Source organism: Hibiscus syriacus, unplaced genomic scaffold (assembly GCF_006381635.1).
Source record: "Hibiscus syriacus cultivar Baekdansim isolate YM2019G1 unplaced genomic scaffold, ASM638163v2 tig00110656_pilon, whole genome shotgun sequence".
Classification (NCBI taxonomy): Eukaryota; Viridiplantae; Streptophyta; class Magnoliopsida; order Malvales; family Malvaceae; genus Hibiscus; species Hibiscus syriacus.
In genome coordinates this window covers 1431131-1448942 of record NW_024062816.1, presented here as the reverse complement: position 1 = coordinate 1448942, position 17812 = coordinate 1431131, and the positions used below count along the sequence as shown (strand labels likewise).

At 37.6% G+C, this 17812-nt stretch overlaps 1 protein-coding gene across 1 annotated transcript; it reads left to right on the top strand.

The window, feature by feature from the left end:
• Positions 1-1452: 1452 nt before the first annotated feature.
• LOC120137317 (kinesin-like protein KIN-10B) lies at positions 1453-3024 on the top strand. Its single transcript, XM_039153091.1, has 5 exons — positions 1453-1804; positions 1903-2071; positions 2227-2620; positions 2698-2903; positions 2992-3024. The coding sequence occupies exons 1-5, from the start codon at positions 1599-1601 to the stop codon at positions 3022-3024; spliced, it is 1008 nt and encodes a 335-aa protein (XP_039009022.1). The 5' UTR covers positions 1453-1598.
• Positions 3025-17812: the final 14788 nt, after the last annotated feature.

Sequence of the window (17812 nt, the reverse complement as noted above, 5' to 3'; positions counted from 1 at the left end):
TATAATCATCTCACTAGAAAAATAGGGTAAACTACGCATTTAATATTTAAACTATCAAGTTTGGTCCATTTTAATATTTAAACTTTCATTTTTTTTTTTAAAATCATGTCTAATGTTTAGTTTTTGTTTCATTTTAGAACCTACTGTTAAAAATTTAAAGCGTTTAGTACCTATACTATCAATTTTATCCGTTTTAGTACCTAAACTTTTAATTTTTTCAAAACTTAACGTTAAACTTTGAACAAGTGTATTAAAATGAAACAAAAACTAAATTTTAGATATGTTTAAAAAAAATGAAAGTTTAGGTACTAGAACGGATCAAAAATGATAATTTAGATACTAAACGTGTAATTTACCCCCAAACAAACATATTGCCAAAAAGACGGTGTGTATTGCAAACCCAACGGGCAAGACAAATTCAAATCATGGTTTTAAGAACCGAACCGATTAGCGAACCGGCCATGCTACCGGTTCACTGGTTCAACCGGTCGAACTGGTCCGACCGGTCGGAAGAACCGGACGACGTCATAATTATTTAAAAAATTAAATAAAAATACCAAAAATATTTAATAAAAAATAATTTTTTATATCACAATTCATATTCAAAGCAAGTCATAACATATATAAGTTAAAAATCATAAAATCAAGTGAAACAAAATTATTCAAATTAACTACAACATAATATTCAAGGTAAAACATATTAAATAATAAATATAATTATATAACTATAATTAAAAAATAAATTTGGCGGTAAAAAAATCATAACAAAATGATATTGTTTGGTTTAAGTTTTTTTTTTAAAAACAATCCCACAAGGCTAAGAAACATAGAAGATCATCTCAACTAACTTCTATAAATAATAGAGATAATTTAGCATTCAAAATCATGGAGCCTTTTGGTAAGCATTGAGTGAACTATTCTTTCACTTCAATAAAGCTCGAATTTTAGGCTTCAATCGAGATTCTAATTTTTTTTTGAGTTCAAGCCTTTTCGAGTTCAAGTTTCAATATTATATTTCGAGTTCGAGTTAAACTTCATAATTTTTAGCTTATGAGTTTGAATCGAGTTGAGCTTACTTTTAAATTTTTCAAGTTCGAGTTGAGCTCAGCAATACTCGAGTTCGACTTGACTCGTTTAACAAACGACGTCGTTTGGTTTAATTTAAAAAAAAAAACAAAATTGGCTATTTTTTTCAATTTTTCTCGGTTTTTTTTTGTTTTCAGCCGGTCCGGTTTGAACGGTTCAACGGTTCTGCCGATTCACTAGTAACGGTTCAATCGGTCTAGATTGAACCGGACTAGACAACGATTTCCGATTGAATCGGACTAGACAACGATTCATGATTGAATCGGACTAAACAACGGTTCTCGATTAAACCGGTCAGTCCGGTCCAGTTTTCAAAACAATAATTCAAATTGAAAAATAAAAAAAGGCTGAACCTCTCTCGCATTTCCCAAAGATCAGATATTTTAAAATTCAAAATCCCCAAATCTAAACAAATTTGTTTCGTGCCTTTCAACTGCTCCAATCCACTTTCTTCATTTTCTCTAACATTTCTCAGCCAATTATCTTTCTTATTCCCAGAATTTTCTGTTTGAATGGAAACCCAAGGCGTTAATTTAGGTTCTCCCTCGAAACAAGCCACCGTTTCCAAGGTCAGGGTGGTGGTTAGGGTCCGTCCGTTTCTACCTCAAGAAATTACTGCAAGAAACGGAGACTCAATGTCCTGCGCTTTCCTTCTTGACCATCAAGATAATGATTCTTCTGATGAAGTTTCTGTTCACCTTAAATATCCTAATACCAGGTGAGATTCTTTTCTTTTATGGGTGGGGTAGTTTGATGTTTGATCAAAGAAGATACATTGGTTTTTGATTATGTGTTTTTCTTTTTTTGGAATTGTAGCCGAAGTGAATGCTATAGATTGGACTCTTTCTTTTCCCAAGAAGATGATAATGTCAGAAGGATATTCTACAGAGAAGTGAACTCTTTGATTCCCGGAATCTTCCATGGCTTTAACGCCACCGTTTTTGCTTATGGGGCTACTGGTAGTGGAAAGACGTACACCATGCAGGTACAGTGAAGAAAACAACCTTTTATTTCTTTAATTTATAACAGCTTCAGGTGTTTTGATACAAGACCTGAATGTTTTTTACACAAAGTTGTGTTTAGGGTTCATTTCAGCTTCCGTTGTTTCTTCTAGTAACATGTTTGGTGTTGTAAATTCAGGGAACAGAAGAACATCCTGGTCCAATGCCTTTGGCCATGTCCACAATCTTGTCCATATGCCAAACCACAGGGTGCATAGCAGAGATTTCATACTATGAGGTCTACAATGATAGGTGTTATGATCTTTTAGAACTGAAATCAGAAGAAATTTCGATTTTAGATGACAAAGACGGGCGGGCTCATCTACGGGGTCTGTCCCGGGTGCCTATTAATTCCATTTCTGAATTTCATCAAGTCTTCTCCTGTGGAATTCAGAGAAGGAAAGTTGCACATACGGGCATCAATGATGTTTCTAGTAGAAGCCATGGTGTCCTTGTGATTGCTGTTTCCAGTCCTTGTGATGAAGGTTCTGGGCCTGTTTTGATGGGGAAGCTCAACCTCATAGACTTAGCAGGTTGTTAAATTTTGGAGACTTTGAATTGTTTGTTGCATAGGAAGTTCGAATTACTAATTCAGTTTAAATTTTATCAGGTAATGAGGATAATAGGAGGACCTGCAATGAAGGCATTCGTCTACAAGAGAGCGCTAAGATCAACCAGTCCTTGTTTGCTTTGTCGAATGTGATATATGCATTGAACAACAAGCTGCCCCGAATACCCTATCGAGAAAGCAAATTGACTCGAATACTGCAGGACTCTCTCGGTGGAACTAGCCACGCCTTGATGGTTGCTTGCCTGGTATATTTCTCAGTTTGTACATTTTGACATAAGTTTTATTCATAAATTTCTAATATTTTGATCAATATTCTCCTTGTTTCATGAACAGAATCCTGGAGAGTACCAAGAATCCTGGAGATAAACATGTAAAAAATAAATAGATAAATAGTAAAAAAAGAATGAAAAAAAACTAAAAAATATAAATATATATATAGAACGATACTTTTAAAAAAATAATAATTATGATAAAAAATAAATATATATAAAAATATATTTGAAAAAAATATAATAATAATTAATAAAAGGGGTTAAATTAGAAGAAAATCAAAATTAAGGGGCCAATTTAAAAAGAATTCGGGTGAAAATTAAATTAAAGGTCAAAATAAAATCCTTAAAAATTGAGGGGACAAAACTGCAATTTCCCCCTTTTTGGTTTAAAAACACGGGGATCTTATAGATCCACGAGTCGGGTCGCGGGTCGATATAAAGGCCAACCTTTAGCCTAAAACATTTCATTTCTTCACTTTTTAAAACGAAGCCCCCTCTCCCATTCTTCATTCTCTCGGTGACATGAATACCACCGTAGATTTCCATATTCCAGCAACCCCGCCGCCTTGCGTGATCGGCAGTGGAAAAATTTTCTTTTTTTTTATTTTCGAACACCTTTCCTTCTCCATTGCTTAAAAATAAAAATGATTTTGGTTTTTTTCTTTTGGGTTTTTTTGAAACACAAACACGAAGAAAAAAGAAATTACATGTAAGCCTTGAAATCGAAATGAAAAGGTGAGATTTTTACCCTCTTTTACTTCTTCGAAACATTGCAAGTGCTTTGGAGTTACCTTTGTAATTTTTTGAGCGATTTCGTGAGTAATCGTATGCATTTCGTATGAAATTTCAGTGTGTACAATGGGGTATTGATTACATCATTTTATAGTTAAAAAATTACTATTTTTAGTGTACATAGAATCTTAATGAGGATTTTGTTGGTGTGTTAGTGGTTGTTGAACCGAGGGAAATGGCAGGCGGAAGATGCGGCACGGAGAAGTCTTCAGGGTGAGGTGCGATTGGAAGCAAAATGGGCTAGGGTTTCGTTTTGAAACCCTAACCTGTCCTGGTCCGGATCGATTCGGTTCGCGCGAGCTGATCCAGCCGATGCGGGTCAGGCTCACTATTTCTGGGTGCTGATGGGCTCGTTGGGTTTAGGGTTGTTTTACACTGGGTCCTGTAACATGTAATAAAACCCAAATATATATATATATATATATATATATATATATATTATGATATAGTTTGTAATAAAAAATATATTATATAACATAATATCAATGGACGAAATTCGGTGTCTTCAACTACCCCTCTTTGCTCATTACCGTGTAACGAAAATAGAGCAAAGATTCAAAGACAAATTTTGACCATATCTTTGCTCATATCGAAATTTTGCTCATTATAGTGTAACGAAAATAGAGTTGAAATCTGATGTTAAGACTGATTTTGTCAGTTTGAACTGAAATATGAAATGACTCCCTCGTCGTGAGGTCGAGTTGAATTAGAAACTTCTTAGCACGATATCCTTCATCGTGAAGTTGAAATCGAACTCAAAGCTTTTGGCACGTGGCCTCTGAACCATCTTCTAGCTCAAGATACTTCATCGTTAAGCTGAAACTTGACCTGAAGACTTCAGTGTTGCTGTGTCACAGATGACTCATTCGTCGTGAAGTTGGGTCAATCTTTAGGGTATAATGTCCTTCGTAGTGAAGTTGAAATCGTAGATGGCTCCTTCGTCGTGAAATTGAGCTTTGAATTGGATATCCTTCGTCATGAAGTTGAAATCCAATCTTGTGTAAGTTGCGTTGTTTCGAGTCCAATATCCTTCGTTGTGAAGTTGAAATTGCTCTGAATGAAACTGGAAAGACCCTTCGTTGTGATGTTGAGCTTTGAATTAGAGATCCTTCTTTGTGAAGTTGAATCCAATCTAAGGGTGGATATTGCTGGTGGACACGATATCCTTCGTCGTGAAGTTGAAATCACGGATGGCCCTTTCGTTGTGAAGTTCAATCCAAGATGCTTAAAAGGAATTGACTTAGAGAAAAGATTGTCTTTATTCATAAGTGAAAAGAATAAACAATACATGACAAAATTTTGGAAAATGAATACATAATAAAGTGTGAATTGATGTTTTAGATCTTGATAATGTGAGCGCCTCTGAACTGATAAGTCGTTAGGTGACTTTGAACATAGCCTTTGTCAAGGGATCTTCGAAAATACGACAACGTTCAGGAGAGTGCAACCTTTCTCCGACTCATTAAGTTTGTAGAAGATTTATTCCGGGATATGTCCATTGTCTAGATTTCTTGAATCAATATCCAAATCGCCCTTTCGAGTTTTCAACTTGGGCCCATCATTGGTTTCAAGATGCCCTTTCTGGGTTTTCATCTTGAACCCACCTTATTTTTTCTTTTTCTTTTCTCTTTTCTCTTTTTTCTTTTATTTTTTTTCTCTTTTTTCAATTTAGGGCGTCCTTTCGGGTTTTCACCCTAAATGTTTTTTCTTTTTCTTCTTCAACTTTGGATGCCCTCTTGGGTTTTATCCTAAGCGAAGTATTTCTTGACTGTATCCAAATTGACGGGATTTGGCAGTTCCGGTCCGTCCATTTCAGCCAGGACAAGGGCTCATTCGGAAAAGGTTTTTTTCACGACATAAGGTCCTTCCCAATTTGGCATCCATTTTCCTCTGAAATCTTTCTGAATGGGCTAAATTCTCTTTAACACCAGATCTTTTTCACAGAATATTCTCGGGCGCACCTTGTCATGTACTAAAATCATCCGTTTCTGATATACTTGACCATGATGAATGGCTTTCAGTCTCTTTTCATCTATCATGTTTAGTTGATCATATCGAGATTGCACCCATTCTATATCATCCAGTTTGACTTCTATCAAGACCCGGAGTGACGAAATTTCTACTTCAATGGGAAGCACTGCTTTCATTCCATAAGCTAGTGAAAATGGAGTTGCCCCAGTCGAGGTTCGTACCGAGGTTCGGTAAGCGAACAAAGCCAAAGGTAATTTCTCATGCCAATCCTTGTAGGTCTTGGTCGTTTTCTCCATTATCTTCTTGATGTTTTTATTTGCCGCTTCTACTACTTCATTTATCTTTGGTCTGTAAGCAGTAGAGTTGTGATGCTTTATGTTGAATTGCTCATAAGCATCGTCCATCATTTTGTTGTTCAGGTTTGTAGCATTGTCAGTGATAATTCTTTCAGGTAAACCATACCGACATATGATCTCTTTCTTCAAAAACTTAAAAATAGTAGACTGAGTGATACTGGTATATGACGTAGCCTCTACCCATTTTGTGAAATAATCAATTGCCACAAGGATGAACCGGTGACCATTTAAAGCCTACGGATGGATTTTCCCGATAACGTTCATGCCCCACATAGAAAAAGACCATGGTGATGTCATGGCATGAAGTGGATGAGGTGGAACATTTTTTTTGTCTCCGTAAATTTGACATTTATGACATCTTCTTTCATAATTGATACAATTACTTTCCAGTGTGGACCAAAAATATTCGCATCTCATTATTTGTCTTGACATCATATGTCCATTTGCATGAGTTCCACAAACTCCATCATGTACTTCTTCCACTATCATATTTGCCTCTTTTACATCGACACACCTTAACAGGACTTGATCATGGTTTTTTTTGTACAAGACCTCCCCGTCAAGGACATATCCAGCTGCCATCATTCTAATGATTCTTTTATCAGTTTCGGTGGCTTCCTCTGGATAACTTTGATTTTTAATGTATTGCAGAATGCCATGGTACCAAGGCTAGTGTCTTTCACTTCCTTGATTTGGTAACAATGAGTCGGGTACTCATATGACTTCATGTTAATTGGCATCATTTTAGACTCCCCGCCAGCATTGAATGTGGCTGCCAAGGTAGCTAAAGCATCAACCATTTGATTTTCTTCTATAGGCACGTAGTGGAAGGTGACTTCATCGACTTCTTCGAGCAGATCTAGTATTAGCTTTCAGTATTACACCAGCTTTGCATCCTTGGTTTCTCATTCTCCACGTAGCTGATAGATTACTAGGGTTAAATCTCCGTATACCCGCAAGATCTTTATATTTTGCCCCAGTGCAGCTCGAAATCACAAAACACAAGCTTCATATTCTGTCATGTTGTTGGTGTAATCGAAATTCAATGTGCTAGTGAATTGGTAATGATTCCCTTTTGGGGAGATCAATATAGCCCCGATGCCATGTCCTAATGCATTTGATGCACCATTGAATTGTATTCTCCAAGAATCGTCGGTAGAAGTACTCGCTTCTTCTAAGGATATGACCATCAAGTCTTCATATGGGAAGTCAAAGTTTAGCGGCTCATAATTTTCATCTGTTTTGCTTGCCAAGAAATATGATATGAAACTTCCTTTTATTGTTTTCTGGCTCACATACTCGATGTCAAATTTAGACAATAGCATTTGCTATCGGGCAAACCTTCAAGAGAGAGCAGGTACACCCATCATGTACTTTAGTGGATCTAACTTGAAAATCAGCCAAGTGGTGTGATACATCATGTATTGTCTGATTCTCTTTGTAGCCTAGACTAAAGCACAACAAACCTTTTCGATGGGAGGATATCTGACCTCGCAATCTATGAACTTTTTGCTCAAGTAGTATATGACTCTTTCATTCCTTCCGAACTCGTCATGTTGACCCAAGACGCATCCCATCGAATTCTCGAATATGGATAGATACAAGAATAGAGGCTTTCCTGAGATGGGGGACATCAGAATAGGAGTGAGAGATAAATACTCCTTTACTTTTTTGAATGCAATTTGACAGTTCTCATCCCATGCTCTGAGGTTGTTCTTTCGGAGAAGACAGAAGATTGGGTCACATTTATCGGTTAACTGAGATACATGCTATGTAGTTTAATCTGACCAGAAAACCTCAAACCTCTTTTTGTGTTCGTGATGGAGGTAGATTCTGGATAGCTTTAACTTTATCAGGATCAACCTCAATGCATTTTCTGCTGACTACGAAGCCTAACAGCTTCTTAGATGTTACCCCGAAGGTGCATTTGATAGGGTTTAGTCTTAGTTGAAACTTTCTTAATCTCTGGAAGAGCTTTCTCAGATTCTCAACATGTTGATTCTCGGTTTGTGCCTTGACTATCATGTCTTTGACATAAACCTCAATTTTTTTTGCATTATGTCGTGGAACAGGGTCACCATAGCTCTCTGATATCTGGCCCCGTCATTCTTCAATCCGAAGGGCATCACTTTGTAGCAGAAAGTTCCCCATATTGTGACGAACGTGGTCTTTTCCATGTCTTCAAGATGCATATTGATCTGATTATATCCCGAGAATCCGTCAATGAATGAAAATAAAGCGTTCTCAACTATATTGTCCATCAGAGTGTCTATGTGTGGCAGAGGAAAGTTGTCTTTGGGACTTGCCTTGTTAAGGTCCCAGTAATCGACACATATGCGAACATTCCCATCTTTCTTCGGAACCGACACTATGTTAACCACCCACTCCGGATGCTTGGCCACTTGGAGGAAATTGGTATCAAATTGCTTCTTGACTTCTTCTTTGATTTTAAGAAGCATCTCAGTTCACATTCTTCTCAGCTTTTGTTGCTCCTGTTTGCATTATGGTTTGATAGGTAATTTGTGGACTACCATATCTGTGTCTAACCCCGACATGTCTTGATACGACCATACGAACACATCTCTATATTCCTAAAGTAAGACTATCAAGTTTTGTCTTACTTCAACCGAAAAAGTTGTGCCAATCTTAATCTCATTTCTGTCTTCTTCAGTGCCCAGATTTAAGATTTCAATCTTCTCCTCATGTGGCAATATTTGTTTTTCTTCTCTTTCTACCATTCTCAACAATTTGGTAGGTAAGTTGCATTCCTCTTCATTGTCGCATTCATCAAATTCCCCGAGACAAATGGCCGATTCAAAATCTATCTTTGGATCAGGATCATCAATGCATGCATTATCGTTATCTAGGGACCTGAAGGAAAAGAGAAATATGTATGTGTGATTGGAAAACATCCCACATAGAGCAACCAAAAATTAAGTTTGAAAGATATTAGAATGGAATACTGAAATGAAGAAAATAGAAAATGAATTCAAAAGAAATGAAATAAGAAAACTTGTTTGCCATGGAAAGAGAAAAAATGCATCTTTTATTGAATTTAAACAAGAATGTTCATTCACCTTTACAAAAGATCACATATTACCCCGGGTATAGACAAACAGAGATAGTTAGAATATTACTCTGAAAGACTCTTGTAAACCACAAGTAGTTCTTCCACCAACCAGTGGCTAGGCGCAAACTTAGGTGGAAGAGGGTAGATTCCGGATCTATCCGTATCTTCATCATTTCCTGTGGTCACGGCATTGATGCTTAGATCTTCAAAAGCCGCTTCTAAAGCTGATGAGGTAGTCTCTAACACATAACCACCTGACTTAAACGTATTATAAAGAGGCATGAATATCATGGGCTCCCATTGAAACTCACTTCAAATTAACCTGGCTAGTATTCTTTCCTGGTTTTTCTGGATTTCCTTCCCCTTTTTGTGATGTCTGGGCTGAAAACCAAGCCCAAACTGATCTAATTTTGAGATAGGAATGACTGGATTAATTATTCATTGTAGATGCTTCCCAAACCTTCTTCCGGTCTTGGTACCTCTTCTGAAAGTCTGCCTAATCTCTATTCTGGTACACTTGGATTCTCCAGAAGCAGATGTTTACGCTACTGGAGAATCATCAAAAAAAAGATTCGGTAGGGGTAGTCCTTTGATAATTACCCCAAAAATGAAAGCAACAACAACAACACAATCCAAGGTGGTGATCATAGCACCCCATCCTTTTCAATACAAGGACAATCGACAAGTGTCATGGAAGTACGAATGCCAGGTGAGTACTTCAAAATAATGTGACAGTAAAGTGGGGCAGAGACCACTTGAGCCCTTTAACAAAAATGTGCTAGCTATCAACGAACCCATAAAGGAGGATGAAGCTAAAGAGTTCCTCAAATTCTTGAAACACATCGAGTATAGCATTATAGAATAGATTCACAGCTTGCCGACGCGCACCTCAATGATGGTACTACTATTGAACTCGGAGGTACACCGAGAAGCACTGTTGAAAGTCCTAAATAAGACGTTCGTGCCCCAAAACATACCAGTCATCAAGATGGATCGACTGGTAAATAATATTCAAGCTGATAATCTCATCTGATTCTCAGATTATGAGATTTCATACGGAGGGAGAGGCCGAACAAAGGCATTACACATTACTACCTACTGTAAGGGGTATGCATTACTAAGTGTTTTAATCGATAACGGTTCAGCCCTGAACGTGATGCCTTTAGTCACATTGAAGAGGTTGTCAATGGATACCTCTCATATGAGAACCTGTCATAACGTGGTCTGAGCATTTGATAGGACCAAGAGAGAGGTAATTGGCAAGATTGAGGTGTCGTTAACAATAGAACTAGCCATCTACAACGTTGAGTTCTTAGTGATGGATATCATGTCTTCTTACAACTATCTTTTGGGAAGGCCATGGATTCATCAAGCATGTGCAGTACCATCCACATTGCATCAAAAAGTTAAATTTTGTTATTGATGGAGCCTTAGTGATCATAAATGCTGAAGAAGATATCGTGGCAAGTGTGACTATGGATGCTCCATACATTGAGGTCGATGAGGAAGCGGTTGAATGTTCATTCTGCTCCTTGGATTTGTGAATGTCACATTTGTTGCAGAAGGAAGAAGGATTCCTAAACCCCAGATTACGAGACACTTTACCCTAAAAAAGACTTTACTAAGTAGTCTGTCCACACCGTTTACGTAATTCAAAACCTCTTATTTCACACACTAGTAAAAAAAGAAGATAAAAAAGAAAAGTCTAACGACCAGCAGCATTTAACCACCTCGTACAACCAAAATCCTATTATTGTCCCCTATTTTGTTTTTCACTCAAAGAGCTTTCACTTTGCCCTTCCTTACAAAAATCCAATGGTTTCTTTATCATTCTAATTGGGGGCAGATTCAGACAAAATAATTAAATCCCAACTCAGGTAAAAATGATTGAAGCTTTCCCTTCCTTTTTGAAATTATTGTTGTAAAATACAATTTGAATAACTCAAATTTTTTAGTAATTAATGGATTGATTTTAAGTTTAAGTTGAGTTCATCGATTTTGTATGATATATGTATGTCACATATTAAAAAGTATGATTCAATAACCAGTTGGTATAGTGGGATGAGGCACTGGATCCCTTAAGCAATGTCAGGGTTTCGAATCCTAGCGTTTGAGAATAGAGTAAACTAGGTTGGGAAGGTCGATCTCGCCTTTGCAGTACCCGATCTGGATTAAATCAGTCAATAGATCGGATATCAGTGATTAATTCAAAAAATGAAGAAATATTTATGTATTGTATATAATTATAAAAATTATTTAAATTAGAATTATCAATATTATAATATTACATATATATATATATATATATATATAATTAAATTTAAACAGAAACTCAAAAAATTTAATTTGATCCAACTTATCTCAAATTTTATAAACTCGAATTGACTTGAGAAAATTTTAAATTAATTTTAATTTTATAAAATAAAACTCGTTAAATTAAATAACTCAAAAAAAATTATTGGACTGGCTGAATCAAACACCAAGGACGGAAGGTGTACAGAGGAATGGGTGACGCCGGCATATCCCGCAAAACCCTAATCTCTAGTTTTTACTTCCTTCAATGCTCTGTTTTGAAAATGGACCGGCCGGTTCAATCGGTTTAATCGGGAATTGTTGCCTAATCTGGTTTATTTTAAACCGGTTGAATCACGACTAGTGAATCGGTCAAAATCGTTGAACTGTTCGAACCGGACCGGCTGAAAACCGAAAAAAACCAAAAATTTTTAATAAAAAAAAAATTAAACCAAACGTCGTTTGTTAAACGAGCCAAGTCGAACTCGAGTATTGCTGAGCTCGACTCGAACTTGAAAACTTTAAAAGTAAGCTCAACTCCACTCAAACTCACAAGTTAAAAATTATCAAGTTCAACTCGAACTCGAAATATAATATTGAAACCCTTAAGTAATGTCAGGGTTTCGAATCCTAGCGTTTGAGAATAGAGTAAACTAGGTTGGGAAGGTCGATCTCGCCTTTGCAGTACCCGATCTGAATTAAATCAGTCAATAGATCGGATATCAGTGATTAATTCAAAAAAATGAAGAAATATATATGTATTGTATATAATTATAAAAATTAGAGAAAATCGCCTCAGTGACCAAAAATACCTTATAATATACGATTTTAACCAACTTTTTTTGGATTTGCCAAAATGACCAATAAAATCGCAACGCGATATCAAAATCGCAACGCGATTTAGAAAATCGCAACGTTAAAAAGAAAATCGCAATGGTCAAAAGAAAATCGCAACGCGAGCTTCCAAGTTCGCAACGCGATTTAGAAGAAAATCGCAATGCGATTGATAGAATCGCAATGCGATTTATAGAATCGCAATGCGATTGAGAGAGTCGCAACGCGATTTAGAAGAAAATCGCAATGCGACTAAGAGAATCGCAATGCGACTGAGAGAATAGTTAAAAAAGAATAGTTAAAAAAATTTTGTTTCTTAAGAATTTTCTCTAAAAAGATAGTATCCGCGCGGACGTGTCGAAGACACGTATTACCACGACCACGACCACGACCACGACCACGACCCGACCCGAGACGAGACGGCGGCGGCGGCGCCGCGCGAGAGTCCCCCTTGTCCTCTTTCACTCAACAAGGAAGTGCAAAATACAAGCCTTAAATATAATTCCCAATAGTGTTTCCAACTATGTGGGATTGAGCATTACCAACACTTGTTCCCAATATCATTATTCTTCATAAGTTATCATCCATTACAATATGAATTATCGATAATAAATTAATTCATTTTAATAAGTATTTAAAAGAGAAAATCGCCTCAGTGACCAAAAATGCCTTATAATATACGATTTTAACCAACTTTTTTTGGATTTGCCAAAATGACCAACAAAATCGCAACGCGAAATAAAAATCACAACGCGATCCCCAGAATCGCAAATCAGTTTCCAAAATCGCAACGTGATTCTTGAAAATCGCAATGCGATAGTACAAATTCGCATTGCGATTTTCCAAAATCGCAACGCAAATATGAAAATCGCAACGCGAACACATAAATCGCAACGCGTATCCGTAAATCGCAACGTGTATCCGTAAATCGCAACGCGTATGGGTAAATCGTAATGCGTATCCGTATATCGCAACGCGTATCCGTAAATCGCAACGATAATACATAAAATCGCACGCGTATCCGTAAATCGCAACGCGATATTTAAAGCGCCATTATAATCGCTACGCGTATTTTATTTTCAAATTACAAAAACGAATATTAAGACAAAATCCCGTAATCGCAACTCATAACCTAAAACCTAAAATCACAACTCAGTCCCATCTCCATCTCTCACTCTCTACGGCGAAGAAATCCGTCCCCATCTCCGAAGATTTCCGTCCCCATCTCCGGCGAAATCCCTCACAACCATTCACGGTCAGAAATCCCTCACAATATTCAGAAATGGAAAATCAACCTCCGAGGTTAGTTTTTTTAATTATTTTTATTTTGAAATGTTTTCATTATTGTAGGTTTTTCATATTGAAACTGATGATAAGTTACTGGTCATTTCAATAATAGATTAACCATTTCACTTAGATTTCATTTCGCGTTACGATTCTGTCGTTGCGATTTTCATTTCGCGTTGCTATTCTCTCGTTGCGATTTTCAAGTTAGTATTTGTCTTTGTCTTTGTTCTGTCTTTGGTTGAAGTAATGCAATCCATTCAAGTTTCAATTTGCAGAAGAGTCACAACGAGATAAATGAAAATCGCAACGAGAGAATGACTGTCGCAACGAGAGAAATGAAAATCGCAACGAGAGAATCGCAACGCGAAATGAAAATCGCAACGAGAGAATCGCAACGCGAAACCAAAATCGCATTGCGATTTTCATTTCGCGTTGCGATTTTCATTTCGCGTTGCGATTCTCTCGTTGCGATTTTCATTTCTCTCGTTGAGACAGTCATTCTCTCGTTGCGATTTTCATTTCAACCAAAAGACAAAACAGTGTTGCAAATTTTAGTTTCAAGAATAAACTACTACTTTTTATGTTTATTTTTTTGGTATATCTTCACAGTGTAGTTTTTGGTATATCTAACTTGGTATGTTTATTGTTTTTGTAGAAATTTTTTTCGACTTCATTGACATTAAGGAATAAAGTTAGCCTAGCCACTACAATTGCTTCGAAGCTTTCACCTGCTCAAAGACAATTGTTTGAGGAAACCTGCTTCGGGCCATGGCTGAGAGTACAGCATCCGGGGAGATGCTAATTTGACCCATTTGTGGCTTCAGACCATGACATCAAATCTACCCGACAGTATACAACGTGGTGAGGAAGAGATATGGTTTCATTTTCCACCAGCGTATACTTTTTTGGGCGGAAGGAGTTCTGCTTAATCACTGGTCTACGATTCGGACACGATGATGTAGGCCGGTACACTCGTCATATCGCCCGCCCATCATGGTTATCCCGGGTTTTTTCCGGATGAGTCAATGGAGAAGCCGAACCTACACGTCGACGACCTGAAGAAATTGTTTAATAAGAGCTGGTTTCACTCGGATGGATGACGTCGATGTTCCGAGTATGCCTTCTACTACTTGTGTATGCCGGCTTTTTAGGCAGAGAGGCCAGACAACCTATTCCTCGGGAGCTAATAATATTGGTAGAGGACCTGAATGCATGGAATCTGTTTCCGTGGGGTTCGTATATATGGAAGCTACCTGGACTAAGTTCTACTGCCTTTGATGACCGCAAAAGTTTGCGTGGCGATGGGTCGAATACACTTTGTCAGGCTTTGTTTGGGCCTTTAAGGTAAGAATTTCTATATAATGTTTCTAAATTATAATTAATTATTAACAATTACTAATTTTGTATATATTGTTTGTAGATTTGGATATTCGAGGCTTTCCCCAGCATGCGTACATATGCAATAAAAACGTCAAATGATATTCCCAGGGCTATTTCCTGGAATAGGAAAACTCTGTTGGATTGGGTTGGACTTAATACCATAAGACGTTTAACATATTTTAGGAGGCCAACATTCCATTACAAAGACTGACACCCACGGAGAGAGCCATCACCTCACCTAGGCCTCATCACCCGATCGACCCGACTATACACCTCTAGAACGAGAGCCATCACCTATCCCGTCACATCATCGCCTCTTCTCCACCATCACCTCATGATAGGCGACCGCAAAGATGCCACGACTCCTATCTCCCTGTTCTCCACCTCCACCTCCACGGGATGAGTCAAGGGAGTTACGTGATGAGGTCAATGCCTTGCGTGAGGAGATCGGTACTCTACGCGATAACGAGGTGCATGGCGTGTGGAGGTGTCAACTTTACGTGGTGAGGTTGCCGCTCTACGTGAGATGATAGTATCATTGCAGAATGAGGTTCATTACTCTACGCAACGAGGTAAGTTTAAGATTTTCCATATTTAACTTAATGATAAATTTACTCGTAATTTCACTTAGATTAGCATTTCACTTAGATTGCTTAGTAAATTTATTCGGGTTGCTGCCAATTCTGCTAAACTGTGTATTCTTTAACACTGTGAAATAGTATTTGTCTTGTGTTGTCTTTTGGTTGAAAGTAAATTTGTTCGGTTGCTGCCAATTCTGCTAAACTGTGTATTCTTTAACACTGTGAATAGTATTTGTCTTTGTTTTGTCTTTTGGTTGAAAGTAATTGTTCGGTTGCTGCCAATTCTGCTAAACTGTGTATTCTTTAACACTGTGAAATAGTATTTGTCTTTGTTTTGTCTTTTGGTTGAAAGTAAAATTTGTTCGGGTTGCTGCCAATTCTGCTAAACTATATTCTTAACACTGTGAAAAGTATTTGTCTTTGTTTTGTCTTTTGGTTGAAGTAATGCAATCCATTCAAGTTTCAATTTGCAGAAGAAGAAATAGTTTACTTTCGCACACGAAACTTAAAATCGCAACGCGAAACCAAATCCAACGCGAAATGAAATCGCAACGACAGAATCGCAACGCGAAACCAAAATCGCAACGACAAGATCGCAACGTGAAACCAAAATCGCATTGCGATTTTCATTTCGCGTTGCGATTCTTTTCGTTGCGATTTGATTATCATTTCGCGTTGCGATTTTAATTTCGTGTTGCGAAAGTAAACTATTCTTCTTCTGCAAATTGAAACTTGAATGGATTGCATTACTTCAACCAATAGACAAAACAAAGACAAATACTAACTCAGGGTATTAGTTTGAAACATATTTTTCTTTGTTATCTGATGCATTTTGTGAACTATGATAGAATAATGACTTGGGTGAATACAATGCAAGTTTGAAACATATTTGTCTTTGTTTCACTGTTTAAATATCATGTCTGTTTATTTACTGATTTTGTATTTAATTATTTAACGGCCCGATAGAGTGGATGCTTTACGTCGAGTTATGCTTGCACGACGGAGTTCACGCATCAGACAGCGTGCACGTGCTATTAAGTCTCCGTACACCCCATAGTGCGAAGACACCGCAAGAAGAAGCCCGACTCGCCTGTCATCCCTCAAGAGTCCACTCCTATCGTTGAAGAGGCCCCCCTATCATTCCTCGAGAGTCCCCTCCCACCGTTCAGAGGCCACTGTCATCATTGAAGAGGTCTCTCCCACCATTCAAGAGCCCGATTCACATGGCGTCATATGTAGGCTTCTTGAGAAACCCTCTGACGTGCCGACATGATGGATTCAAGTTGGCTCTCGTATGAGTTACCGGCCAGTACCATACCGGTATCTGAAGAGGAGAGGGAACAACTACCGGACACAATTCTGGATAACACCCTTTGGGCTAAGACCGCTGTTGATTTTTATCTAATGAGCGGAGCCAGGGGTGTTTCACTGACATATGCAAGCTCACCGATGATATCTATTTGTTGCTTGATCGGTCTTGGTGGGGCGTATTATTAGGGTCGAAGACAATGGCTATTTCGATGGGGGGTAAGTCTTATATTTTTCTTATATTTCAATTTGATTAAATTTTTTTTTAAATTTATGTAGTCACTAATATATGTCTTTTTTGTAAAACAGCATATCGATGCGTGGGTGACACGTCTAATAATAAGAAAACTTAAGAAAAATAAAATATACGATATACAATTATGCCGACGTCTTTTAACGCCGTTCACTTGAAGAATGCACAAGATGAATCATTTGATTTGGGCAATGGACAAGCTAAACTTTATCCTGCATGGGGAGGTCGATAAGGTTAGTATTTATTTTAGATTGAGTTTAAAGGTTTTATGAAATAAGTGCGCAAATGAATGAATTATTACTTATGATTGCAGGTGTTTATCCCTGTTTTGGAACTAAACATTGGATTCTCGTCGAGCTTCAGCTCCCATCCTTAAGACAATAGTGTATGACAGCATGATAATTACATATCATTGGCTTATTTAAGAGATGTTATTAAGGGATGGAGCTCTCATTTGGCTAAATTCTTGGATGCGATCAATTATTGGACTCGTTCTGGAAACAAGAGCCAAAGAAGCTCAATATTACAGTTATTAGAGACGAGACCGCGCCAACAACAAACGAGCGGAGCCAGAGGAGATTGTGGTCCTCTCGTATGCTTGGCGTTGGAGCGTTTGACGACGGGAAGCATCAAGTATCTACCTCCCACCGATAGAGATAGAGCTGCGTAGGCTTGTGGTTCGGCATTATATGGCTAAATCGATATATACGAGACGCTGCCTACCTGCATCCGCGTTATAAAAATGTCCATAAACAATT